Below are 27950 nucleotides of genomic sequence, written 5' to 3'. Positions count from 1 at the left end.
TACTTTCCTCGAGGATATTGTCCTGCATTGATTTGATCTAGTAGACAGTGTTTGTATTTACTTCACCAATATAAATGCTGTTGTGTAAATTAAGTTTTAATTTGGCAAATATACAGTGAATGCTGCCAATATGTTTTTCTTGTGATAAAGTAATTGAAGCCATTATATGATTAGAAGTGTGTAAAACATTATTATACAAAAGATAGAAAAAAGTATGAAAATAATCAGTACAAACTTTTCCTTTGCTTTTTTTGTTTTCAGATGAATAAACATAATAATAAGTTATTATAGGAATAGTTCACCCGACAAATAATAATATTTGAAACACCGTCAGGACTTCCATTGATGTGTGCCTGTGCAAGTGGGACTGTTTATGTAGATATTTTTTTTTCTGTATGAGTTGAATAAGAGTCTGTAAATGGAATGTTTTATATATTTTCTCTGCTACAGACATCCCGTTTTTTCAATTCATCAATTCGATTCTTCATTCGCTGTGGAGGCATCAGAGAAAAACATGGTTTTCTTCCACAAGGTGAGTAATTGATATACAAATTATCAATTTCGGGGGTTAATTATTGCTTTAAATGACAACATATCTCAAATATATACCACTGGTAGTCCTGACCACCACATAAACCAACTTAACATTTCCTTTTACAAATCTCCATTACAGATGTCATTTGCATATGGATTCTGGTTGTGCCTGTTCTCGATGTACGTCTTCAGGAAGCCCATGAATTTGTAGAAGGCCACAAGAGGAATGGAGACAACAGGAAGGACAGATAAGAGCACACAGATGGAAAAAACCCATTCAGGATAGTGTTGAACATCAGCCAGGGGGAAGTTCTCCTGTAGGGGAATGGAGGGGAAAGTCAATGCCTTTTTTTTTCCCATAATGTGTAATTTGCATGGCCTCCTTTTTAAAGGTATAGTGTGTAAAATCTTCACATTAAAATGTCTAAAAATGACTAGATCTTTGTTCAATATTTTGTTGACACATACTCAAATCATCCCAGAAATCTAAAATTTAGAGACAAATCTATAATTTAGTTTCATTTGGTTACCTGTCAATGGTGTCATGTTTTTATACAGGCATGTTGGTGCAAAACTGGTTCACAATCCACTTAGAAAAGGTATTTTTTTAAATTTGGGCTCAAAAATTCATTATATCGGCGCAATGGCGCAATATAAGTAATAAGTGACATTTTCTTTTCTTCTAAAGACTCAAAAATCCCTCATCAGCCCAGCCCTGTGTTTCGGAGACAGCATCTTTTTTAGCTGTTAAATTTAGATTTGTATCTTGTGCACATAGTAAATTTCAGCCAGTGATTAAAGTTAAGGCCAGAATTTATTTTGCCAAATGTGTTGCTCTACATTAGAGGTGCCAAACTCTGGTCCGCGGGCCAAATTTGGCCCGCAGCATAATTATATTTGGCCCGCAAGGAAATACCAAATGACAACCAGAGCTGGCCCGCCGGTATTATACACCGCAAATAATACTACAAATCCCAGAATGCTCTGCTGGTGTTTTGGCTTGAACACAGTAGATCAGTGTGGAGCAAACTGAGCAACAGTTAAAGTTGTCTTTATGCACTTTTTCTTGCTAGTCCAAGGCTTGAATGGCTGCACATTCATTGAAGGATATTATTATTAGTCATTTGGTTTATTATTGTTATTTTATTCTTACATTTATTTTTAGCCTGTGGAAAAAGATTACTGTTAAATTTAAATTTAAAGAAGGCTGCATATAAAATAAAGGGACATATACGATTTTTATTTAAATTTTATTGAAGAAATGAATGCCATTGATGTGTTTGTTTGTTTTATTTGATATTCGATTTTGCAAGTTTGCAATATTAAGTTATATCAAGCTTTGCTTGTTCAATTTCGTTTGAACTTGTTTAGGTCCATTTTTTCAATAAATATCAATGTTGGCCCGCGACTTTGTCCAAGTTTTAAATTTTGGCCCACTGTGTATTTGAGTTAGACACCCCTGCTGTACAACATCACTGTGTAGAATTACACAGTGATGTTGTAGAGCAACTGTAAAATCTTTCTTACATAATCTGGGTTCCAGGCGTTATATGTTGGTCGTTTTTCCGCCTCGACCACGACGTACGCCACAAAGACCACCAGCAGCATGAAGGGGCTGATGAAGCACCAGGTGGCCCTCCAGTAGAGGTTCGGCCTCCGACCCGTCATCCATTCAATGTCGTCACTAAACCTGCGGAGCAGATGGAAACTCTTTTTCCAGTTGTTCAGATGGATTTTTATACAGCAAGTATAATGGTGATATCAATTACAATGTCACCTGTTTATTCCATAGATGTACACCACGCTGATTATCTCAAAGAAGGCTATGATGAGCAGAGGCATGGAGCCCACGAAGCTGTTGAAGATCTCCAGCCAGTAGTTCCCAGAGCCCAGAGTGAAGACGAGGCCCACAGCGAAGGAGGTGAGACACATTAACCCTTTCAGGAGGAGAGGAAAATACATTTAGTGTCTTACCCTGCAACCCTGATTAGGATAAATGGTAATGGGTAATGAATTAATCCTCTATGGCAGTAGTTCTCAACCTTTTTGAGTCGCGACCCACAATTTAACATGCATGTTGTCCGCGACCCCCACTCACTGAACACAATCTCACACGCACAGTTCAGATCACCCAAAAAAGAAACAAAATGACCAAAAAGAGTAAACAAATGACCAAAAAAGACACAAAATGACCAGAAAAGACACAAAATGACCAAAAAAAGACACAAAATGACCAAAAACGGACACAAAATGACCAGAAAAGACACAAAATGACCAAAAAAAAGAATATAGTGGAGGCTCAGTGTCTTTTTTATGTATATTTATATATATGCAAAATACCAACTTTTAAGGTGAAATTAAGCATTATTTGTGTGTTTTTTTAAGGCCGACATAAATATTCAATCAATATCACTTTTAAATGTTCCAGTTGGTATTTTGCATATATATATATATATATATATATATATACATAAAAAAGACACTGAGCCTCCACTATATCCTTGCTCTGACTCTAGACTATAGATCCAGAAACTTAATTTCCTCATCTTGATGGCCTACTTACAAAAAAACTAAGGGGAAATGGTCCAACGACTGTGCAAGATGGGCAATTTGGTGGCCATTTGATACAAATTAGAAGGTCAAAAACTCAAAATTTCGCTTGGGAACCATTTTTTTTGGACTCAGCACCCTTGAGATATGTAAGGTAGGTCGGTTCCTGACTTGTACCCATAAATGCTCCTCACTTCTTATAGGAGGCCTTTATTCTGAAATCCGTCTAGACTATGTAGCTTACCTGTGAAAACCTCCTTAGGGATCCAGGATGGGATCAGGTGCAGGTCCAGCAGAGGAGTGAGGACCCCCTCCAGGTTCCCAAACATGGAGGACAGGCCCAGACTGAAGAGCATCACGAAGAAGAGCACGGCCCAGACCTGAGAGCCGGGCATCTTTATCACCGCCTCGGTGAAGACGATGAAGGCCAGACCAGTCCCCGAGACGCTCTGCAGGTAGGACGATACATGTTCTCACACACAGACACAAAACTAAACTTCAGACAGAAAACTGTTCAATTACAAACTATATATTATTATTATATTATACACTACTGGTCAAAAGTTTTAGAACACACCAACTTTTCCAGAATTTAATTGAAAATGATGCAGTTTAAAGTCCCAATGTACTCTGAAATTAATTCACATTTGCAACATTTAAAATTCTTTATTGAGCATGATAGTGTCAAAATCACATTTTATGTTGGACTAAAGGACTAAAAAAAAGACACAAAATGACAAAAAAGACACCAAAAGACACAAAATGATTAAAAAAATGACACAAAATGACCAAAAAAAGACACAAAATGACTTACAAAGACATGAAAAGAATTCAAAAATGGACAAAATAGCCCAAGACTCCATAGAGTTAAGTTGTTAACCCATTTCTTGTTCCCTGAAAAAGGCCTACTTGTATAATTCTGAAATGTACATTATTTTCCAGTTTTGGTTCAGCTTACCTTTTTTTATTTACCTCTGGCAGTTCACCACTTACCTTTGGACCCTTTCAAGCTGTTCATTTGACTTGAACTGCTTGAATTTCAACAAAAAACTGGAAAACTTTTGAATATATTACTATACCTGGTCCAGGAAGGTCTGAAGGTCGCAGGTCTTTAGATTGAGGCTTTCAACCTGTGATGGATCCGTCATGTTGAGATAATTTAACCAGTCTTCATAGTTCTCAAGAGTTATGTTTTCATCTCCAATGTTGAATGAATTAGTCAGTCTCAATATGTTCCTAAAATAAAATAAATCACAATCAGTAAACACAAGCATCACTACTAATATATATAGATATGGGCTGGAAGTCTGTTTCTTAATGAACTAAATGTTTTGCTTCATATCATAAACTGATGTATTATTTTTTAATTTTGACTCATAATAAAATATATAGTATATATAGTACAGTCAAGTCAAAGTAGTCAAGTTTCTTTTGTTTCACACAACTTGTAATTACATAATCGCAGGTTAGTCACCACCTCTAATAATAATTATACGGTACAATTATGTCGTTGAATATACTGTGGAACACCATAATTACATATTTGGTACGTACCAATTTTTGCAGGCATTGTAGTTTTCATTAGCTTTAAATCCAAGAATGGCAAAAATAGGAATTGATGCATATATTGAGGTAAAACTGTTCACACATCCAACAATCAGAGCATCTCTCTCACAGTTGTTCCTGCAAAGATGAAATATTGTTTTTATTTCATTTTGTACATTTTATTGTTCTTCATGAATGAAACTGTGTCGGTAACACTTTACAATAACCATATAAGTAATGTTTATAGATGGTTTATAAACCAATTATTAACCATTTACAAAGTGCTATACATATTTAATCTTTGAATGGTTTCAACCAATTTCTTAAAGGTTTATGAATAATTTAAAAATCATTAACATACTTAATATGGTGTTAAAAGTGTAATAATGAGTTAAACTAAAACTATAAATTATAATTTAATTGTTTGTTAATGGTAAATTAATTATAAATTTACAGTAATATACCATCTATTAGCCATTTATACATTATTGAGTTAGTTAAACAGTAATGAATGATCTATTTACCATTCTAAATGGCCTATAAACTGTTTATAAATGATGATTAAACATTAATAAACTATCTGTTTACCTTTTATAAATGATGGTTATTGTAAAGTGTTACCACTGTGTCGATAAAGTTCTTACTTCTGAGCGTTATAACTGGAAAAAGCAATAAGTCCTCCAAAGGCCAAGGACAAAGAGAAAAAGATCTGAGTAGCAGCATCTAACCAGACCTTCGGGTTCTTCAGCGTTTCCCACTGGAGGAACATACAAACTGTTGGTTAGATATCAGATTTAACTCATTATTTATTATTATTTTATTATCAAACTATTGACAAACCTACATTTGGAGTGAAGAGATATATTAATCCATCCGTGGCTCCAGACAGAGTCAAAGATCTGATCAAGAAGATGGTCAGAACCAGATACGGGAAGGTGGCTGTCACATAAATAGCCTGTTGGAAAATATTTAAATATTATAGATTCATAGAAAATATTTTGTTTCACATCAAACAGAATCAGAAATTTTGGAAACCCTTTGCATGGCCTCCTTTTTAAAGGTATAGTGTGTAAATTCTTCACATTAAAATGTCTAAAAATGACGAGATCTTTGTTCAATATTTTACTCAAATCATCCCAGAAATGTTCAGAATAATCTATAATTTATAATAATAATAATAATAATAATAATAATAATACATTTTATTTGTAATGTACTTTACATTACAGGAAATCTCAAAGTGCTACAGGTTAAAAGCATAACATTCTAATTATAAAAAGGGGAAAAAACAGCTAAAAACAGAAAACATACATACATAATCTAACAAATTCAAATGAATTTAGTTTCATTTGGTCACCTGTCAATGGTGTCATATTTTTACACAGGCATGCTGGTGCAAAATTGGTTCACAATCCACTTAGAAAAGGTTTTTGTTTTTTTATTTGGGCTCAAAAATTCATTATATCGGCGCAATATAAGTAATAAGTGACATTTTCTTTTCCTCTAAAGACTCAAAAATCCCACCTCGGCCCAGCCCTGTGTTTCGGAGACAGCATCTTTTCTTTAGCTGTTAAATTTAGATTTGTATCTTGTGCACATAGTAAATTTCTGCCAGTGATTAAAGTTAAGGCCAAATATTTATTTTGGGAATTTTTTTAGGGATCTCCAGTTGGATGCTGCTCCCACTTCCTGCTACAGCCTTATATGATGGAGGCTGATGAGCTTTTTACATGCATATTTACATACATATATACATATATATATATATATATATATATATATATATATATATATTTACATGTCTATTTCATATTTGCAGCTCATGTGAGTCTGTGTGAGGAAAAATAGTGTTACTCTGAAGATTCCAATATTTTGCCAATAATATCTGGTATTTGGGTTTTAATTTATGAAAAATAAATATAAGTATAGAATAAAAGTATAAAATACTAGTTTAGCTTTATAGTCTAGACGGAATTGTCCAAAAAGTGAAAGTGAGGAGCATTTATGGGTACAAGTCAGGAACCGGCCTACTTTGCTCATTCCAAGGGGGCTGAATAAAAAAAATGGTTCCCAAGCAAAATTTTTAGTTTTTGACCTTCTAATTTGCATATCAATATGGCGGCTGTTGGTCGTTGGACCATTTCCCCTTATTTTTTTGTAAGTAGGCAATCAAAGATGAGGAAATTAAGTTTCTGGATCTATAGTCTAGGGTCAGAGCAAGGATATAGTGGAGGCTCAGTGTCTTTTATATGTATATATATATATATATATATATATATATGCAAAATACCAACTTTTAAGGTTAAATTAAGCATTATTTGTGTCATATTTTTAAGGCCGATAGTAGGCAATCAAAGATGAGGAAATTAAGTTTCTAGATCTATAGTCTAGGGTCAGAGCAAGGATATAGTGGAGGCTCAGTGCCTTTTTTATGTTATATATATATATATATATATATATATAATGCAAAATACCAACTTTTAAGGTTAAATTAAGCATTATTTGTGTCATATTTTTAAGGCCGACATAAATATTCAATCGATATCACTTTTAAATGTTCCAGTTGGTAATTTGCATATATATATATATATATAACATAAAAAAGACACTGAGCCTCCACTATATCCTTGCTCTGACCCTAGACTATAGATCCAGAAACTTAATTTCCTCATCTTTGATTGTCTACTTACAAAAAAACTAAGGGGAAATGGTCCAATGACTGTGCAAGATGGGCAATTTGGTGGCCATTTGATATACAAATTAGAAGGTCAAAAACTCAAAATTTTGCTTGGGAACCATTTTTTTTGGACTCAGCACCCTTGAGATATGTAAGGTAGGCCGGTTCCTGACTTGTACCCATAAATGCTCCTCACTTCTTATAGGAGGCCTTTATTCTGAAATCCGTCTAGACTATTAGCCAGGTCAATCACCTTCCCAATAGTCTCAATCCCCCGTATGAAGCAGATGTAGACGAGGCACCAGGCAGCAGCCAGACACAGAACCAGCCACCACTGGATAGACCCGCTCTCCTCGATGTTTGGAGTGATGTTCAGAGTTTCACGATACCAGAAATAGTTCACTGACGAGCTCTTCTCACATTCACTTATGTAGCCTGTATCAGAGAGATTATCCACATTATGATTAATTAATGCAACTGTCTGTCTTCTGCTTTGGTTAATATTCAACATTTATTGTTAATTTATATAAGGATGTAGATATTACCAGTATGATTCAGGTTTATTGGGCAGTCCCTCCAGGGAAGTGGACTTTGAAATGAGTGGAAGAAGTACCAGAGGATCCAGGCCAGGATCATGTTGTAGAAGAGACCAACCAGGAAGGAGACCATCAGGGACGCCACGCCTGTTTACACAGACAGGAACCAGGAAACGTACAGAACATGTTGATAGCAGAGAGGTCAAGGTGGAAGTTTTACACAGCTGGTTGTACAGCACATCAACTTTCTGGCAGGTTGCCTTCCTGAGAAACGTTCACTGATAACTTAGCACATTTACTCAAGTACGGATTGGAGATATATATATATATATATATATATATATACACACACACACACATATATATATATATATATATATATACACAGTAATGTTAATAAGCATCCTGTAAGGACTTACAAGGGCCTTATTACTTGTTAATTAATGGTTATTACAAGGACCTTAATATAAAGCGTTACCAAATGTTTTACAAACCAACAAGATTTTTGCATACAAAACATATAAGACTATAAATGATGGTGCTTTGTCATAAATTAAACCAGCTATTCTCAACCTTGGGGTCGGGACCCCAATTGGGGTCGCGAGATGATTTCTGGGGGTCGCCAAATCATTTTGGAAGTCAGCTCTGTCTCCACTGTGTTAAAGTGTTCATGTGTTCATGTGTTTCAGTCTTTTTGGTCACTTAATGTCTTTTTTTTGGTTATTTTGTGTGTTTTTTTTGGTCATGTTGTGGTCAATTTGTGTGTTTTTTGGTCATTTTGTGTCTTTTTTTGATCATTTTGTGGTCAATTTGTGTGTTTTTTGGTCATTTTGTGTCTTTTTTTGAGCTTTTTGTGGTCAATTTGTGACTTTTTTTGGTAATTTTGTTTCTTTTTTGGTCATTTTGTCTTTTTTTAGTCATTTTGTGTCTTTTTTTGGTCATTTTGTGGTCAATTTGAGTCTTTTTTTGGTCATTTTGTGGTCAATTTGAGTCTTTTTTGGTCATTTTCTTTCCTTTTTTAGGTCATTTTTTCCTTTTTTTGGTGATCTGAACTGTGGATGTGAGATTCTGTTCAGTGAGCGGGGTTCGCGGACTACTTAATTAAACTAGCCAACAGTATATAATAGTATATAGCTGTCCCTGATGTGGATAGGCTCATTTTTTCCAGTGTGATCTGAGAACTTTAAGTCAAGGATCTGAATCCTACCAGACCTTCTCACCTAACCCTCCCATGTACGGAGAGATGGAGCTCCAGACTCCAACGCTCCCCATGCGGAGCCGCTGTCCGATGGCCAGCTCCATGTGCAGCAGAGGGAGTCCCTCAAACACCAGAGCAACGACATACGGGATCAGGAACGCCCCTGGAATAAAGTTTATACGGGACAATAAAGGCCAAACTTATTCTTAATGTGATAAAAAGACAGTTAAACAATAAAGATGAGTTTCTCTGTCAGTAATCAACGTCACCTTAAAAAAACATTGGCACTGGTTGAAGGTCATTGTGTTTCTGATTACTGGGCGTTTTATTATCAACAGCTTTATCACAGCCACTCAGACAGGCAATAGATCTCTAACAGCAGATATACACAGTGGAAAGGTTTTCTCTCTGCATTTCACTAATCTACTGTTTATATATTTTGCACAACGCTGAATTGAGTAGTAAAAACACTTTGTTCCATTTGTTCAAAAGATTAATAAAGTATCCAGTTTGTGTAGTAGTGAACTATCCGACTACGAATTATGTGTATCAAATCCAGTTATGAAGAAAAAATAAACAAAAGTGCTACTCATATCACTGAAGTATAATCTCTCCCTAAATCATTAGTGAGAGCCAAGTAACATAATATAATCCTTCTATGTTTCTAGATTGACCTTCACTGGAAAAATAAACATGCAAACTGAAATTATTAAAGTCCTTTTCATCTCAAAAAGCAAAGGACGGAAAGTAAAAGAAGGAACAGAATGTACTGATTAATACTTCTTGACAGTCACATAAAACGTTCTCACAGTATATGTGACGTTAAAATGTCACAATCAGTTGCAGTCAAAAGTCATTTGAAATAAATTATTTATCAAGATGACTAGCAAGTTTATCTTGAGATGTTGTGTCATCAAAGTTCCTCAGAAACATTAGTCACAAGCATCAGTTATAGAACAACAAGATAATTTCATTATGGCTCACATGTTAACACAGGTTAAGACAGTAATGGTTAAATATACACTACTGGTCAAAAGTTTTAGAACACACCAACTTGATGGTAAAAATGCAGTTTAATGTCTCAGTGTACTCTGATTAATGCACATTTGCAACATTTAAAATTCTTTATTGAGCATGATAGTGTTTTGAAAGTAAAAAAAAGATTCAAAATCACATTTTATGTTGGACTAAAGGACTAAAAAAAGACACAAAATGACCAAAAAAGACACCAAAAGACACAAAATGACTAAAAAAAGACACAAAATGACCAAAAAAAGACACAAAATGACTTACAAAGACATGAAAAGAATTCAAAAATGGACAAAATAGCCCAAGACTCCATAGAGTTAAGTTGTTAACCTATTTCTTGTTCCCTGAAAAAGGCCTACTTGTATAATTCTGAAATGTACATTATTTTCCAGTTTTGGTTAAGCTTACCTTTTTTTATTTACCTCTGGCAGTTCACCACTTACCTTTGGACCCTTTCAAGCTGTTCATTTGACTTGAACTGCTTGAATTTCAATAAAAAACTGGAAAAATTGGGCTGTTCTAAAACTTTTGACCGGTAGTGTAAGTTAAAGAGGAAACTGAATTAAAAAACAAACAAGCTCTGACTATTATCATAGCACACTGTATGTTTATATGTTTGATAAAATTGTGTGAACATAGTTCATTTTTATAAGAAATATCTTTGGTATCTTTTATAGATAAAGGAAATAAATATGAATAAATAAGAAATGTCAGTTCTGAATAATATCAATTAAATAGAGTTTCATTAGTTTTTCATCTTATAGAGAAAGAATCCAGATATTTTACTTTTTGAGTTAAAACTATGAGACAAACTGTAAAGGAAAGGCTCTTACCTCCACCATAGATCTGACACAAATATGGAAATCTCCACACATTACCAAGCCCCACTGCAAAACCTATGCAGGTCAGCAAATACTGAACTTTATTGTCCCATTTTGGTCTTTCAGTGATCTCTTTAAGCTCATCAACCTGCGTCTGCCCACCTTCAGCTTCTCCAGCCATCACTTATTAATCCTTCAGTTATTTCTGTAAATCTTATGAGGCGATTCTTTTCTTGACTGACTTTCTTTCCTCTGTTAGAGAAGAAAGGGCCTGGAGGCTTGTTACCTGTTTGTATCAGGAGACGAAGGGGCAACATTTGCTTTTATCAGCCTCATTTTTCTTGTTGGCTCTTGAAGCTGTGGGAACATTGTGGCTTGTTTGTTTAATAAAAAGCTCTTGTGTAAAGCGGCACGATGTGATGTTGAGAACAGACGTGATAACAGTTGATTGTAATTCAACGCAGCATAAAGAAAGAACTCAGGGAGTGAAACTGTGATAGACACTTTGTTATTTATTACGTGATACAGTTTACTGTTATTTGCACCAAGGTTATAATAGTTTTGGATTTTTCGTTAGTTTTAGTTTTAATTTCGTTGTGAATTTTTGTTTTCAAATTCAGTTCGTTTTAGTTATTTTTTAGAGTGAGTTTTCTAGTTTTGGTTTAGTTTTTATTTTTTGAAAATGCTTAGTTTTAGTTTAGTTTTTATTAGTTTTAGTGTTAGTTTTAGTTTTTTTGTAATGGGCTATGTGTTGGGTGCCAGATTCAAAGAGGTCATAATAAATGTTTCCTTTATTTCCTTTGGTTTATCATCTCAGCCCCAATAAGGTTATTAACTCTTACAGTTCTGGGTGTTTTGAATTTTGGTTGGAGTGTAAACATCCCAGTCTCAGTAAACATATTCACCATGTGTTGCATGTTCTAATAGAAACACTGAATTATGAATGAAAAAAGTTGACAAAAACGAAAACTAAGGACATTTTCACTATAATTTTAGTTAGTTTTGTAAACGGACAATACAGTTTCAGTTAGTTATCGTTTTTGTAAAAACTCTAGTTTTTATTTTTATTTCAGTTAACGAAAATGTTTTTTCAATTCTAGTTTTCGTTATTTCGTTAGTTTTCGTTAACTATAATAACCTTGATTTGCACACAGTTTTATTTCAGTCAACAGTCTCGACCAAATATCACTTACACCAGAAAACAGCACACAGCTCCTTAAAAGACTTATTCACCAAAAACACTATTTTAACCCATAAGAACCCAGACCCAGTTATCCTCAAGGAAAATAATGGGGGAAATACCACAGACCAAGTGGACCACATAGAACACATTTATGTTTTTAAAAAAATATTACCCCTAAATGTAAAAGATCTATGATGTGACATAAACGTTACTTTGGGTGTTTATGGTATTTATGTTGATATTTCTTTTTTTTTTTAAATAAAAAATAGACACTTTTTCAGCTTACAGAGACACAAATTTGCCTTTTTCTTTCCATCTCCACAACATTTTTCAAAATTGTGACATTAATAGTGCTGTTTAACAAAGAATAATTTTTCAGATTTGTTTTTAAGTAACAAAATAAGAATAAATCAATACTAAATAAAAACAAATTACAATTTGCCTTTTTGTTTGCATCTGCATAACATACAGTATATCAAAACTGTGACTTTAATTTGTTCAGGAAATCTGGTCAGAACAAGTTAAATGTAATAAAGGACATTAACAGATTAGAATTGTTAAACGTGTTAAAACTAAGCCTCGTTAAAAAAAAAAAAAACTTGAGTTAAGGTGAAGCATAACGCGTAATATGGGATATTCTAGAAGATTTAAAGTGTTTGTTACACAGGTGTCACCATAGGTTCTTATGGGTTAAATGCTCTGTACTGAATTTCTAAAACACAGACTAGAGTCATAAAGAACAAATGTCATTTCCTTTACGAGTTGCAGGCCAATGGAGAATCTAAGGGGTTAAATAACAATATGCAGCTGATTTTATTAATAGTTAATTCACTTCTCAAACACATCACAATAGTGACCCCAGCTGGACAAAGAGAGGAACATTCATTACATGGCTCAGAGTCAGCTTTGTTTCAATGCAGCACCTCCACAATACCAACATATAATAATACAACAATATAGAACAATATAATAATAATGTTTAATCATGTAGTAGACTATAGCTGTCAGATCATACATCAGCCCACTGAAGGATCAGACAACAATGGGACTCTAGATTTGCTTTTCTTTTCAGTAATTTGACACAAAATACAATTTTAGAAATATATACTGTTAACAAAGTCTGACCCAAGGTTACAGGAAGTCTATATAGTGTCACAGCCGCCCTCAGCAGATATTTATGACCCCATATACACAATCACTATGGAATAGTTTCAGGAAATAGATAATGATGTAGAACACACTGTCTTTATGGAGATAATCATATTTAAATTCACTCAGTGACCTCATTGTTTGAGGTCATAGTTTGTGGAAGGCTCTTTTTACGACAGGTTTTTTGAAAATGACACCTTACACAAAGAGACATTGCTATTTGGAAAATTATATATACAAGTCTTTGAATTAACAGGAAACACATCAACCTTAAACAAGCTATTAATATATAACTATTGTCATTCTCTACACGCTGTAACGGCTGACAGCTGAAACCAGGAGTTCTGTTCAGGAAGCTTTGCCTCCTATATACACTACTGGTCAAAAGTTTTAGAACACACCAACTTTTCCAGAATTTAATTGAAAATGATGCAGTTTAATGTCTCAGTGTACTCTGAAATTAATGCACATTTGCAACATTTAAAATTCTTTATTGAGCATGATAGTGTTTTGAAAGTAAAAAAAAGATTCAAAATCACATTTTATGTTGAACTAAAGGACTAAAAAAAGACACAAAGACACAAAATGACTTACAAAGACATGAAAAGAATTCAAAATAGCCCAAGACTCCATAGAGTTAAGTTATTAACCCATTTCTTGTTCCCTGAAAAAGGCCTACTTGTATAATTCTGAAATGTACATTATTTTCCAGTTTTGGTTAAGCTTACCTTTTTTTATTTACCTCTGGCAGTTCACCACTTACCTTTGGACCCTTTCAAGCTGTTCATTTGACTTGAACTGCTTGAATTTCAATAAAAAACTGGAAAAATTGGGGTGTTCTAAAACTTTTGACCGGTAGTGTAAATGATGAATGTTCTTGAAAAACAAAGATTTTATTAGATTAGTATTAGGCTATGGACTTTTTACTCTCGTTGTCCATTTGAATGTGGTCAGAGTTATGATCACGGTGTGACTTGTCCTTCCTCTTTGCCATTATACATTTCCAGATACAAACTAAAGGCACAGCCAGACTCGGTATCCCTGCTAATATAAAGATGATCACATTGATCCATGCTGGATAAGGCTTCTCCTCCAGCGTAGGGAAATTATCCTGCAGAGACAGAGAGAAAATGCTATATTTAGAGTTTCAGTGATACAGCACACTAGGTTTTAATAAGTCAACACAGACAACTCTAATGAGACTTCTCAAAATATATTCATATTTACCGATTCAGGATCCCAGGCTTTGTAAAAGATCTTTTCAGAAACTTTAGTGATGAAGTAAAAGATCAAGATGAAGCACATGATGAGCGGGCTGATGACTCTCCATGTTGCCTGCCAGAAGATGTTGGGTTTGTGTCCAATCATGAACTTAATGTCGTCATTGAACCTGGAAGAACAGAGACACACAAGCTGCATCATCAACAGTGTGTCGACAAAATAACACAACAACAGACAATAAGACGTAATAATGTGGGATGGTATGCTTTTTCCCTGATATCTCGATAATCAATGCTCGTCTCCAAGTGACTCTATGTAATCAACATGTTTAAGATGTAGTAAATGTGCATCATAGAGGAAATATAGTCCTGGTATTTATCATCCTAACAACAAAATATCCAATTCGAATGTTCATATCCTGTATATCAGCTATTCTCAACCTTGGGGTCCCTAGCCCAATTGGGGTCGCCAAATCATTTTGGAAGTCAGCTCTGTCTCCACTGTGTTAAAGTTTTCATGTGTTTTAGTCTTTTTGGTCATTTAATGTCTTTTTTTGGTCATTTTGTGTTGTTTTTTTGTCATTTTGTGTCTTTTTTGGTAATTTTGTGTCTTTTTTTGGTCATTTTTGTATCTTTTTTTTTTATCATTTTGTGGTCAATTTGTGTCTTTTTTGGTAATTTTGTGTCTTTTTTTGTCCTTTTGTGTCTTTTTTATCATTTTGTGGTCAATTTGTGTCCTTTTTTTGTCATTTTGTGTCTTTTTTTTAATCTTTTTTTGTCTTTTTTGGTCATTTATGTCTTTTTTTGGTCATTTTGTGTCTTTGTTGGTCATTTTGTGTCTTTTTTGGTCATTTTGTGTCTTTTTTTGATCACTTTGTTTCTTTTTTTTGTCATTTTGTGTCTTTTTTTGGTCAATTTGTTTCTTTCTTTGGTCATTTTGTGTGTTTTTTTGGTCATTTTGTGTCTTTTTTGGGTCATTTTGTTTCTTTTTTGGGTGATCTGAACTGTGCGTGTGAGATTGTGTTCAGTGAGTGGGGGTCACGGACAACATGTATATTAAATTGGGGGTCGCGACTCAAAAAGGTTGAGAACTACTGATGTATATGACAGAACATTTTCTTTACTTGTCCTTTAATATTACCTGTCTATCCCGTATATGTAGACCACTGAGAACATCTCACAGAATGCAACCACCAGCAGAGGGATGGATCCTCCATAGGTGTCAAAGAGTGAAAGCCAATAGTTCCCTGAGCCTTGGATAAATATCAGACCCACCAGACAGCAGAAAAAGCACGTTACACCTGAAGGAGAGAGAAGAGTTGATAACATATACTAGAAATCCTTACTGTTATATATAAAATGAGAGATTAGATGTGGGTGTTACCAGTGATGGCCTCTTTTGGCCATGACTTAGGGAAAACGTTGAGGTCTTGCAGTGGAACTACAACTCCCTCAATGTTCCCGAACATAGAGGACAGGCCGAGGCAGAAGAGCATGATGAAGAAGAGGACGGACCACACCGGAGACACGGGCATCTTGGTGATAGCTTCAGTGAACACGATGAAGGCTAAACCAGTTCCTTCAACTCCCTGGACCAAACACAGCTCAGTGTCAGAGTAAAGCAGGGCAGAGATCATTTAGAAAAAAACACTAGTTAGGGCCTCGGGGCAATCACACCGAGCACTGGTCCCATACAGCAATAGCTCCTCTTCCAGACGCAATTTCGTCCCGCTACTAGTCCTACAACTTGAAGAGTTGCAGGACAAATTATATATCAAAACGTGCGGTTTGATCGGGATCGGTGTGCTATTACTTTTCTCTACAGAATACGAATTTCTTACGAAAAAGAACAATAATTGGAGATTTTTAAACGTCTACTTCTCCGGCATAATTTCACCTAGAGACTCCATTTAAACTTTAAACAGTAGACACAAGTCTTGTGTATCGGTGTATTAATCCACGTTTCGATAGGTCATATAGTTTTTTATCAATCCCTGTTCAATGACCATGATCATTTTTGGAGAAATTCTGAGATTATAATGGGTGTGTATTGCACGGAATGTTTGTGTCACAGTGTGTGACATCATCGCCAGAGTGTAGAGGGAGAGAAAAAACTGTCAAAAAATAAATTTGAAAACTGCGCTCCAGGCCGCAAATTCCACTCTACCGAAATAATTTATACATAGAAACGTAGGAAAATTAGTCTTCTCCCTCACAATCCTCTGGTAAAGCTGTCAGAGTTATAGTTTGGGCGTACGACGCACAGATGCACCACCAACACCACCAACAGCCTCATTGGCTCCCATATTAAAAACGCAGGAAGATTTTAGCAAAAGGGAGATGGAACAGTTTTTTTAGATCCCCCAGAGGAAATTTTCTAGTTCATTAATGCTGCTGTCCTGGTTCATAAATAATCTTACCTCACTGAGAAAAGTATTGAGGTCGCAGCTCTTCAGATCCAGCTGTTGAATAAGTTGATGGTTTGTTTCATTGAGCTGCTGGAAAACCTGATCATAGTTGCTGTCGGTGATGTGGCCGTCAGGAAGCTCAAATGCATTCAGTAAAGCCATGATGTTTCTAAAATAAACCCAAAGTTGTTATGTTAAAAAGGTCTTCACAGTCAATATATTGCTGAAGATAAAATTTGAGCTGCTGAAAATTTATAATTTGACAAAAAAAACAAGTAATGTACCCAGAAAGACAGTTGTCGAATCTTTCTGTTGCTCTGAAGCCGATAATGGTGTAGATGACGGTCGCAGCATAGACGGAGGTGAGACCATTGATGATGGAGATGATCACTGCATCCTGCTCACAGTTGTTGCTGAAATAATGTTTTTATTTGGTTTTACTGCACAGTGCGATTACCCGTAACTTTACATGACAGCGGTTTAAAATGTAATAATAATAATAATTTAATAAATGTACTCACTGCACTGAGTTGTAGCTGGAGAAGGAAATCAGGCCTCCAAAAGCCAGAGAGAAGGAGTAGAAGACTTGAGCTCCTGCATCCAGCCATGTGGTCGGCTTTGCCAGCTCTGCTAACTGGAGGAATCAGTAAAGTATGGATCGGTTGTTTATTGATCTGCATGCTATATCGTACCTCGAACCTGGTCTCACAGAAATCCGTGAAATAGCCACGGATTTCGCTTAACTCAAAATCCGGGGAATAGCCACGGAATCGCTCAAATTTCCGTGAAACTGACACGGATTTGGCTACAATGCAAGTTAATGACAGTCATATCCCGTGGCTATTCCATGGATATTTGTTCCTATTGGTTTGTTCCAAGTCACGTGACTTTCAAGGTCCCGGCAGTCAGAACAAAAAACATGGCGGACAGTTCTCTCATTTTTTGTGAAAAAATTAATATTTTGACTTTGTTTCTGCATTAAAATGGATTTTGATCACATTTCTAGTGAGAAATATATGTTTTATTTTCTAAATATTCACTCAGTGAATGTACATAATCACTTTGTATGTTGGAATAGCCACGGGATATGACTGGCATTAACTTGCATTGTAGCGAAATCCGTGTCAGTTTCACAGAAATTTGAGTGATTCCGTGGCTATTCCACGAATTTTGAGTTAAGCAAATCCGTGGCTATTTCACGGATTTCTGTGAGACCAGGTTGCGTACCTCTGATGATGCTTATATGGCTGAGACCTGTTCAGAGGAACAGTGTGACTGCTAAAATCAATTTTAAAACTGCAACTTACATCTGGCGTGAAGAGAAACTTCAGTCCATCCAAAGAGCCCTTCAGGGTCAACCCTCTAATCAGAAATATAGTCAGCACCACGTAGGGAAGGGTAGAAGTCACATACACAGCCTGGGGAGAGGATTCATACAGTTACTGCTGAGCTCTATCTAATTATTTTCTGTTATTGTAGTAAGCAACGTGCTGTACCTTTCCAGTGGTCTCTATACCACGAATGATGCAGATATAGAGCAGAGACCACGCACAGATGTGACATAACAGAATCCACCACTGCAGACCGCCATCATCTTCTATTACTGGTGTTGTGTTCAGGGTCTCTCTGTACCAGAAATAATCCACAGAGGAGCTCCTCTCACACTCTGACACAAAGCCTGTCAGTTCAACAACAGCATGTGTCACAAAGGCAAAATCAAAATCATCACTTTCTAACCTACACTGTAAACAATTGTCTTGTATATTAACAGTAAAATACTGGCAGCAGGGTTGCAGCATTCTACTGTTAATTTTAAAGTTCCCTTACATTATCTACTTTACAGTATGGTACTGTGATAAAACCACATACTGAATTAAAGTAAAATCCTGCATTTCATTGATTTTTACAGTAGACTAAAACACAGTATAGTGCTGAAGCTATAGTTGCAATATTGTTGCAGTATACAATGCAGTCATTTTTTGTAAATAGAGCATATTATCATACATTTTATGGGAAACGGCAAGCTACCTACAAATATTACCCAGAATGCATTGTTTTCTACAGTATAATACCTTTTTAATGGAAAACAGTATGTTACTGTCACAATTTGGCTGTTTTCTTACAGCAATTTGTTACAGTGTAATTTCCATTCTGCAGAACTACAGTACCAGTTGTATTACCTGTTAAATTAGCATTCATGGGACACTGACTCCAGGGCAGAGGCTCTTGGAATGAGTTGAAGAAGTACCACATGATCCAGGCGATGATGGTGTTGTAGTAGAGACTGATGGTCAGCGAGACGCACATGGATGCAACACCTGCCGACGCATGTTTTATTCAATTCAATTCAATTCAAACAACTTTATTTATCCCAAATAGGGCGATTCAGTTTGCAGTCTCCAGTCAGACAGCGCACGAGACAAAGCAAAAACAAAACAACAAACAAAACAAAAGCAGGACAGCACATAAACCAACAATTCCCTCTGTCAGTGGCAACTAATCAGCAATATCCAGTCCCCAATGGAGCACAGAGCAAACAATCTCAGGACAAAATGAGGGGAAGAGTAATAAATAAATAAATAAATTTCCACCTTATGGCTGGAATAAATAAATAAATGACTAATTACTGCTATCGGTAGCATTTAGCAGCTTGATAGCTGAGGGAATAAAAGAACTGGAGTATCTATTTGTTCTCCTTGGAGGGGCAAGAAACCGATACCGCCGTCCGGAAGGCTTTAAGCTCAACTCCTGGCTAAGAACATGGTCAGGATGGCCCAGGACCTGTCTGGCTTTCTGGACTACACGTTTCTGCCAGACGGAGTTCAGGTCTGACAGTCGAACTCCAATGATCTGAGAGCAGACATTAAAAGGGACAATTCCCCCGATAATCAAAAATACACATATTTTTATGAAGTTTATCAGTGCTACTTGTGTTGGTGAAATCAGCCGTAAAGATGTCTGCCTCAGCCTGAGTGAGTCATTTTATTGTTTAATCTTAACCAAACTGTGACCGTTTCACAACATTAACCATGTGTTGAGATCAGCAACCATTACAGTCAGGCCATGGGGATCTGCTGCTACTGTTGGTGATGCTAATGTAAGAAAAGCTCTTGTTGGCTCCATCCACAAGGTCTGTGGATTATCTGGAGTAACTGGGTCATCATTCTGGCTATTGAGTTTCTCAAAGTGTATTAACACAAGTCAAGTGCTGACTCCATTGTAATCAAAAGAAGTCAAACATCTCTGCGGCCGATATTTCCAACATTTAAGAGGAAAACAATGTATCTTTGGTTTTTGGGATAGACTGTCTCTTTCAGGCACTTTTCCAATAGTTTGAGCAAACATTATGCAAAGCGTTTCTCACCAATGCCAGTCAGATAGGGATGAATCGTAGCCCACACTCCCAAACCGCCTCTCCTTATACGCTGACCGATGGCAAACTCAAGATGCAGAAGTGGGATTCCTTCAAGAACCAGCAGGATCAGAAACGGGATCATAAATGCACCTGCAGGGAAAACAAAGGAACAGTTAATGGTTGCATGGTGGCAATAAATCTATCATGCAATTAAATTTCAACATATTGATGTTAATCATTTAGGATGCACGTGAACACCTGTAGAGATAAAGTCCATCAGTGGAAGCATTTAGGTTCAAAATGCAATGTACAATCCATTCAAGCCTTTCATTAAGCCCTTTACAAGGATGTGAGTCAGAGAGTATAAAGTTCTTATCTGAACAGATCACTTACCAGCCATCTTTCTGAGTTTGGACTGCTGAAAGTGATTAAAGTATTTTACAGATATAAGGATATAAGCATTACTGTATCAGCAGTCTGGTGAAATTGTCCATTAACTAGTTAACTGGGAGAATGATCCACTTTATCCAGACCTCACCCTCAGACTCATTGATCCAGAACTGCAGTGCAGTTCTGTTCAGTACAATTCAAAATGTTTAATTTGCCCCACAGGGACTATTGACACAAGCTAGAAAAAAAAATCACAACAAACCATTTACTCAGCAATGTACAAATATGAAATATGTTAGTAAAAAATAAATATTAAATGGAAGCAAAGGAAAAACTCCATGACTGAGCCACAGTGCCTGATACTATCAGGAAAGAACATTTATCAATCAAGTACAATTATTTGTATTAGTTTTTATGTTGTACACAAATAAAACCTTACATTTTTCTTTTAATTTGTTTCAGAAACAGGAAACTAAAATCTGCATTCCTGATGGCAGTAGCACCAGACAAACACTTTGGAGAACATAGTTTACTAAACTAAATGAAATAAAGTAAACCAAACCCTCCTGGGTAACACTTTACAATAACCATCATTTATAAATGGTAAACAGATAGTTTATTAATGTTTAATCATCATTTATAAACCGTATATAGGCCATTTAGAATGGTATATACATAATTTATTAATGTTTAACTAACTAAATAATTTATTAATGGCAAATAGATGGAATATTAATGTAAGTTTATAGTTACTTTACCATTAACAAACAATTAAATTATAATTAATAGTTTATTAATAGTTTTAGTTGCAGTCATTTTAGCATTTTAACACCATATTAAGTATGTTAATGATTTTTGAAATGATTCGTATACCTTTGAGAAATTGGTTGAACATTTTTTTAAGATTAAATATGTATAGCACTTTGTAAATGTTAATTATTGGTTTATAAACCATCTATAAACATTATTTAGTTGGTTATTGTAAAGTGTTACCCCCTCCTGTACTCTTCCAGTAGGTCTGAATCATTTGTGAACTATCTTTCTTCTTCACAACATGTTTTTGAAAACAGTAAAATATTAAAATAGTTAAAAGCATCACTTGCCTCCTCCGTGACTCTGACACAGGTATGGAAACCGCCAGACATTTCCAAGTCCCACACAGAACCCGACACATGTCAGCATGTACTGGGCCTTGTTGTCCCATTTCGGTCTGTCTCCCACTTCTTCTTCCTCCAGTTTGTCCAGTTGCTGATGGGACAGTATCCTGTCCTCCAGGCCTGGGTTGGGGAGTTTTAACTTCATGATCTGTCAAACACTGTAGAGCTGCAGTAATGGGACAGTGCACCGTGCCTGGGGGAATGTTAATTGTGGCTCACAGCAGGAGATCCCACAATATGTACTGGACGTCTGTAATAGATTGACTAGTGTCACAGAGCGTCAGCTAGAGGCGTGCAGCCTTTGAAGCCTCAGCTGAGCAACAAGTTAACTAGTGTGTTATCTCATGATGAAGGTCAATGAACAGATATCACTGTACTCTAGAGGTTTACTGGAGAAAAAACAGTTTTTATAGGATTTATTGTATGTTGTAGAGTTGTAGCTGCATTGATATATTTATAAACATATATGAACAAGTCCATAGTCCTGTAACCCAGCTATTCTCAACCTTGGGGTCGGGACCCCAATTGGGGTCGCGAGATGATTTCTGGGGGTCGCCAAATCATTTTGGAAGTCAGCTCTGTCTCCACTGTGTTAAAGTGTTCATGTGTTAATGTGTTTTAGTCTTTTTGGTCACTTAATGTCTTTTTTTGGGTCATTTTGTGTGTTTTTTGGTCATTTTGTGTCTTTTTTTGATCATTTTGTGGTCAATTTGTGTGTTTTTTGGTCATTTTGTGTGTTTTTTTGATCATTTTGTGGTCAATTTGTGTGTTTTTTGGTCATTTTGTGTCTTTCTTTGATCATTTTGTGGTCAATTTGTGACTTTTTTGGTCATTTTGTTTCTTGTTTTGGTAATTTTATGTCTTTTTTGGTAATTTTGTGTCTTTTTTTAGTAATTTCGTGTCTTTTTTTGGTCATTTTGTGGTCAATTTGTGACTTTTTTGGTCATTTTGTTTCCTTTTTTAGGTCATTTTTTCTTTTTTGGGTGATCTGAACTGTGCGTGTGAGATTGTGTTCAGTGAGCGGGGGTCGCGGACAACATGCATGTTAAATTGGGGGTCGCGACTCAAAAAGGTTGAGAACTAGTGCTCTAACCCATAAAACATGCAAAGAATGTAGATTTTTTAACATATTAAATCTGGGAAATTTTGATCATCAAATACTAAATTTCCTGCTTTCCTGGTGTATTTTTATGGAATTTGTGCCTTTTCTGCATCAATTTGATGGCAAAATGTCATGGTACCGTACATCCTGCCTCAGCAGTGCATAATTAGGGCCTCGGGGCGAAAAAGAACAATAATTGGAGATTTTTAAACGTCTACTTCTACGGCATAATTTCACCTAGAGACTCCATTTAAACTTTAAACAGTAGACACAAGTCTTGTGTATCGGTGTATTAATCCACGTTTCGATAGGTCATATAGTTTTTTATCAATCCCTGTTCAATGACCATGATCATTTTTGGAGAAATTCTGAGATTATAATGGGTGTGTATTGCACGGAATGTTCGTGTCACAGTGTGTGACATCATCACCAGAGTGTAGAGGGAGAGAAAAAACTGTCAAAAAATAAATTTTAAAACTGCGCTCCAGGCCGCAAATTCCACTCTACAGAAATAATTTATACATAGAAACGTAGGAAAATGAGTCTTCTCCCTCACAATCCTCTGGTAAAGCTGTCAGAGTTATAGTTTGGGCGTAGGACGCACAGATGATCCACCAACACCACCAACAGCCTCATTGGCTCCATATTAAAAATGCAGGAAGATTTCTTGACAAGAGAGATTTAACAGTTTTTTTAGATCGCTCTAGCAAAGCTATTTTTTCATTTTTCTTAAAAAAAAAAATCATATGTAGACGTTCAGGAAGAACTCAGGACGCTCAAAGTGAAGTCGGATCAATGATAGGTATTATGGTTTTGACAAAAATGCTTTCTGTTCGAGGCCAGAAATTCCAGTCCACCTCTGGCTGCTGTCACTCTTTCATTAACAGGTGTCAGTTAATTCTGTTGATTGCTTTGATCTTTGATGTGATTACAGTTACAGATACACACACACACACACACACACACACACACACATTTTGAGGTTAAAGGGTATAGTTTGAAATCTTTGAAGAATCTCATCATAGTGTACACACACCGGCAGTAGCCCCCGTGGCCCTTTCAGAATTTCCCCAGAGGAAATTTTCTAGTTGCTTCATCTTCTCTCAAAGTTTGCATATTATTGCCACCACCTACTTTATCAGAGGCATTGTTCTGTCTAGCTTTTCTGAAGCCCTTTATCTACACCTATTTATGTATCAACAGTTTATTAACTTTTTCCCAAAGATGACGACATGCTCAAGGTTCATTCTTGACTTTGGAAATGTAGGTTGATAGAACTTTTTTTTAAAGTCGCATAGCTTTCAGCCTCATCTCATGGCCTTCATCAACAGATGGAGTTTGCATATTTTTCATGGAGAGGGAACAATAATTACACACTTTATTATTACCTATAAGAAGTACTTCACATCTCATATTCAAACTGTATCATAGAAATTGCAATCAGCCTTGTAGTTTAAGCTATACATAGGTGTATGGAGCATAATCACCTGTGGCTAGAATAACTTAAATAGCAGAGTAAACCCACTTAATTCTTGGTACCAATCTACCTACTTCACCCAACTCATTCAATGGCACTACACCACTATTACCAATCATTCATTAACTGTGTTCATTTCACAGGAGGAGTTAGACAAATACAATATTTAACACTTAGCCACGTCTTTATATCTGTTTTACTATTCCAATGAGGGCCCTCACAAAGATAGATAAACAAGAATTTGTGTGTGTGTGTGTGTGTGTGTGTGTGTGTGTGTGCGTGAGTGTGAGTGTGTGTATGTATGTGTGTGTGTGCGTGTGTGTGTGTGTGTGTGTGTGTGTGTGTGTGTGTGTACTGCTCATATGAACCACCGGAGGCCGCCATAGCTCCTGTAATATGAGCCTGTGTGCCGGCGGAGCTCCGTCTCTGAGTCTAAGCCTGCTGGCGGAGTTTCTCCTGGAGGAGGGAGCCGCTCCGCTTCCCATCGCTCAGCGACCAGGAGCCAAGTGGAGCAGTCCGGTCCGCAGTCTGCCTCAGCACCTCTGACGCCCGCAATGCCCTTGGATACTGCCGCCCCGCTCTGACTACCCGGACCTCTCTATCAGGGACCCTGGATCTGTACTTGCGGCTTGATGCGCACACCGTCCCGCGTCCTCTGCGCAGCGTGAAGCGAATGGAGGAGCTCCAAGGATAACAGAGGAGGAGCAGGAGTTACTACTGCAGGAGAGCTGCCGGGAGTCCTGCTGCCTGTCTGTCTGTCTGTCTGTCTGTCAGAGGCTGGCGCATCCACTATTTTCATGATCTGAAGCCGCCCTGCATGGATACACCATGGCTACCTTTATCTGCCGGGTCCAGTTCTTAGATGATACTGATCCATTTAACAGCACCAATTTCCCGGAGCCCACCAGGCCCCCTCTGTACACCTTCAGGGAGGATATTCCTCTCATCAATCAGATTGCTGGAGTCCACCGGCTGCTGAAAGCCCCGCAGAAGGTATGCACTATACTTATTATACTTATTCATCTCTTCTTTATGTTCTGTCCTTCATGTGTCTTTGAACGAGTGAAAAGTTAACACCGACTAAACGCTGAATTAATAATTAGCTTGAACATGTTGATGGGGTTACTACCAAACAAACCCAATGGAGCAGTGATAGAGCAGTGATAGAGCCAGTGATAGAGCCAGTGATAGAGCAGTGATAGAGCCAGTGATAGAGCCAGTGATAGAGCAGTGATAGAGCCAGTGATAGAGCCAGTGATAGAGCAGTGATAGAGCCAGTGATAGAGCCAGTGACTTGCTGTTATTGGATGCTGATGGAGCATTCAAACAGTCATTGGATGCACAGTGTCATTAAGATAGGCCTGTAATATGGCATTATGGAATATTTGGTGGCTTTAGTAGATGTTTGAGTGATGTAAACAGCCATTATTTGTCTTAGGGGCAAGCATCTGTTAATGTTTACCTCAACCACAACACCAATCCCCTCAGGTTCTCTTATTCTTACCATCCATTAGTTAGTTATTTTGCACAGGAGGAATAAAAAAAGTGAATGCAAAGGTGATAAATAATGAATGTTTGTTGACTTTTAACCTTCCCAGAACTTCCAGTCAGGTTTTCCTGGCTTAACTCTGAGCTGAATTTTTAGAAAATATTCTATATAAAGGAGCCAACTTTGTATTTTAGGTAGCATGAATGGGTTTGTAGGAAACCACTTCTGTTATTGTCACTACACAGCCCCTATTAGAGTGGAGGGGGGGTCAAATGCTCAGTTGGTCAGCTGTTGAGGGATGGAAGAGGGTAATTCCCCTTCCAGATTGGCCTAGATCTGGGGATTTGAGTCTGCAACCATCTGATCTCAACAGAACTTCTGAATCCACGTGAACAAAACTGTTGTTTTTCTTCATAATTTTCTTATTTTACATCTGTGGGGATATTCTGTTATTCCCGATTATTTTGCAGTACTTCTGCATTGTTGTGTATGTTCAGCTGGATCACGTCAGTCTTCATTCAGTCTTAACTGTTAGAGGAGGTGAAACATTGTTTTGGTTGCAGAAGTTGGCTTTCCCAAAATCCACCAGTGCATAGCCAGTTTTAAGCAGCTCAAAATAACCGAATGTTCCTCTTTCGTATGGTGTAAATTGGCCTGTTTAGTGAGGAATAATGTAAACCTGAAGCCCATTTCTTCTCTTCTTCTTCTGATTAGACTACGTGCATCCAAACACGTTTTCTAAAGTTCTCATCTACTGACCTTCAAACTTAAACAAAGCAAAGGGGCCATAGCATCTGAGGTTGAGTCTTTTATTGAGCATTCATCTTAGTCTGGTTTGGAAGTTGCGTAAATAGAAAGTTAATTAGGGTCTTTCTTCATTCTGTCAGATCAATGGTGCTCCATCTTGTCTGAGTACAGCTGGTAAGATAAGTCACGGAAGCCTCAGGATGCTGTGGATCACCACAAGCCTGGCTCTCATTCTGCAGCCCACTCAGTCTGACCAGCAGGATGGGAACGCTTTCCACTGTTTGAGAGAGGAGAGGGAAGCGGGCAGAATTAAAAACACAAACAAAGAGCTGATGTACTTTGCACAGTCGACTGGTCTCAGTTTAGCAGCAGGCCAGCTGCACCGCAAACTAGACAGAGAGGGAGAACCAGCGGTAGGCAGCAGCCTGGTGAGGAGATCTGCTCACATGGGCATTGGTGGTTCTCAGTGACTAGAAGCAGCTTCTCATAATAAAGGTCAGGTGGATGACACGTGTGTTACCACATTGAGCAGTGAGTTTTCCATATTTCCCACCACCAAACCTTTGCAGGAGTGACTTTGACTTGACCTGTATACGCCTTCGACAGCAGATCTGTTGTCTTTGAGCTGCGTTTCTATGGTGCAGGTCAATCTGGTATAAATAGCACGCTGCTAACACATGGTGCCCAGGGAGGCAAAACAGCTAGCATATGCTGTCTCTGGGCTGTCCCTGTCAGTTCAGTCTGCAGGCTGAAGAGGCACATGGCTGTGTGGTTGTTGTTCAGACGGTGTGTGTGTTGGATTGGCTCGTATTGGGATGCTACCTTGGCTACGCTGCTATACGAAGTCAAACATCAATTAGTTGAGGTTGAAACATCAGAAGACATTATTGCCAAGGATTATATTTTACAGCAACAATGATTCAAATCAGAAATACTTGTTGTATAGCAGCTTTGTCAGGGCAGCAGTGTGTTTTTTTTACCCTGTGCCACCATGCACTATAATGCTGAAATGCATTATGTACTGTGTCTGTGTGTACAGTGTTTTCCAAAGGTTTGTGGAAGACTTAGGTGCACATATTTGGTGGGGGGAGTTTGAGGTTATTCCCCAACAAAATGTTAATTTAGTTATCCAATTTCACGTCATTTAAGACCATTTTTATCACCACAACTGTGGTTTTACACAAGAAAAAGATAAAAAAAAAAGCTGACAGATAACAACAAGCTAACACAAAACTTGGTAAAGAAGTCCACTGGGACAATCTGCAACTTAGTAGATCTTGTAAAAGTCATTTAGTTAGTTTAGGTTTGGATTAAGTGGTTTGTGTGCTGTGTGTTACACCTTATAACGGTATATAAATAATTGGCAGTAGCACTGTGGAGTGT

The 27950-nt window shown here is 36.9% G+C and overlaps 3 protein-coding genes across 3 annotated transcripts in view; 1 reads left to right on the top strand and 2 right to left on the bottom strand.

Annotated features, from left to right (window-relative positions):
* Positions 1-654: 654 nt before the first annotated feature.
* Positions 655-11071, bottom strand: LOC131976774 (sodium-dependent neutral amino acid transporter B(0)AT3-like). The gene is made up of 12 exons (XM_059339927.1): positions 10903-11071; positions 9063-9203; positions 7852-7989; positions 7560-7741; positions 5474-5584; positions 5274-5386; positions 4639-4767; positions 4164-4320; positions 3329-3533; positions 2312-2471; positions 2062-2224; positions 655-849 (listed from the first exon to the last, which is right to left on the bottom strand). Exons 1-12 carry the CDS (start codon positions 11069-11071, stop codon positions 655-657), a joined length of 1863 nt encoding a protein of 620 aa, XP_059195910.1.
* A 2865-nt stretch (positions 11072-13936) lies between these two features.
* On the bottom strand, positions 13937-22024 carry slc6a19b (solute carrier family 6 member 19b). Its single transcript, XM_059339276.1, has 12 exons — positions 21699-22024; positions 20215-20355; positions 19031-19168; positions 18347-18528; positions 18158-18268; positions 17372-17484; positions 17135-17263; positions 16863-17019; positions 15827-16031; positions 15584-15743; positions 14450-14612; positions 13937-14333 (listed from the first exon to the last, which is right to left on the bottom strand). Exons 1-12 carry the CDS (start codon positions 21895-21897, stop codon positions 14130-14132), a joined length of 1902 nt encoding a protein of 633 aa, XP_059195259.1. The 5' UTR covers positions 21898-22024; the 3' UTR covers positions 13937-14129.
* Positions 22025-25080: 3056 nt separating this feature from the next.
* The window catches only part of fhod3b (formin homology 2 domain containing 3b), a 139498-nt gene continuing 136628 nt past the window's right edge, over positions 25081-27950 (top strand). Inside the window, exon 1 of the mRNA XM_059339282.1 lies at positions 25081-25324. Within this exon, the coding sequence (XP_059195265.1) occupies positions 25160-25324 (165 nt within the window). The 5' untranslated portion in view covers positions 25081-25159. The remainder of the gene's footprint in view (positions 25325-27950) is intronic.

This window comes from Centropristis striata, chromosome 8, assembly GCF_030273125.1.
Source record: "Centropristis striata isolate RG_2023a ecotype Rhode Island chromosome 8, C.striata_1.0, whole genome shotgun sequence".
In the NCBI taxonomy this organism is placed as follows: Eukaryota; Metazoa; Chordata; class Actinopteri; order Perciformes; family Serranidae; genus Centropristis; species Centropristis striata.
The sequence above is the reverse complement of the archived record's forward strand: the minus strand, read 5'-3'. Positions and strand labels throughout refer to the sequence as shown.

Coding starts and splice junctions, on each gene's coding strand:
- LOC131976774 (XM_059339927.1), bottom strand. CDS start 11,071: ATGGCTGGAGAAGCTGAAGGTGGGCAGACGCAGGTTGATGAGCTTAAA. Junction 7,742..7,851: donor AATAAACCTGAATCATACTG/GTAATATCTACA, acceptor TCTCTGATACAG/GCTACATAAGTGAATGTGAG. Junction 850..2,061: donor ACGCCTGGAACCCAGATTAT/GTAAGAAAGATT, acceptor ATTCCCCTACAG/GAGAACTTCCCCCTGGCTGA.
- slc6a19b (XM_059339276.1), bottom strand. CDS start 21,897: ATGAAGTTAAAACTCCCCAACCCAGGCCTGGAGGACAGGATACTGTCC. Junction 20,356..21,698: donor GTGTCAGAGTCACGGAGGAG/GCAAGTGATGCT, acceptor TTTTCCCTGCAG/GTGCATTTATGATCCCGTTT. Junction 14,334..14,449: donor AAGCCTGGGATCCTGAATCG/GTAAATATGAAT, acceptor CTGTCTCTGCAG/GATAATTTCCCTACGCTGGA.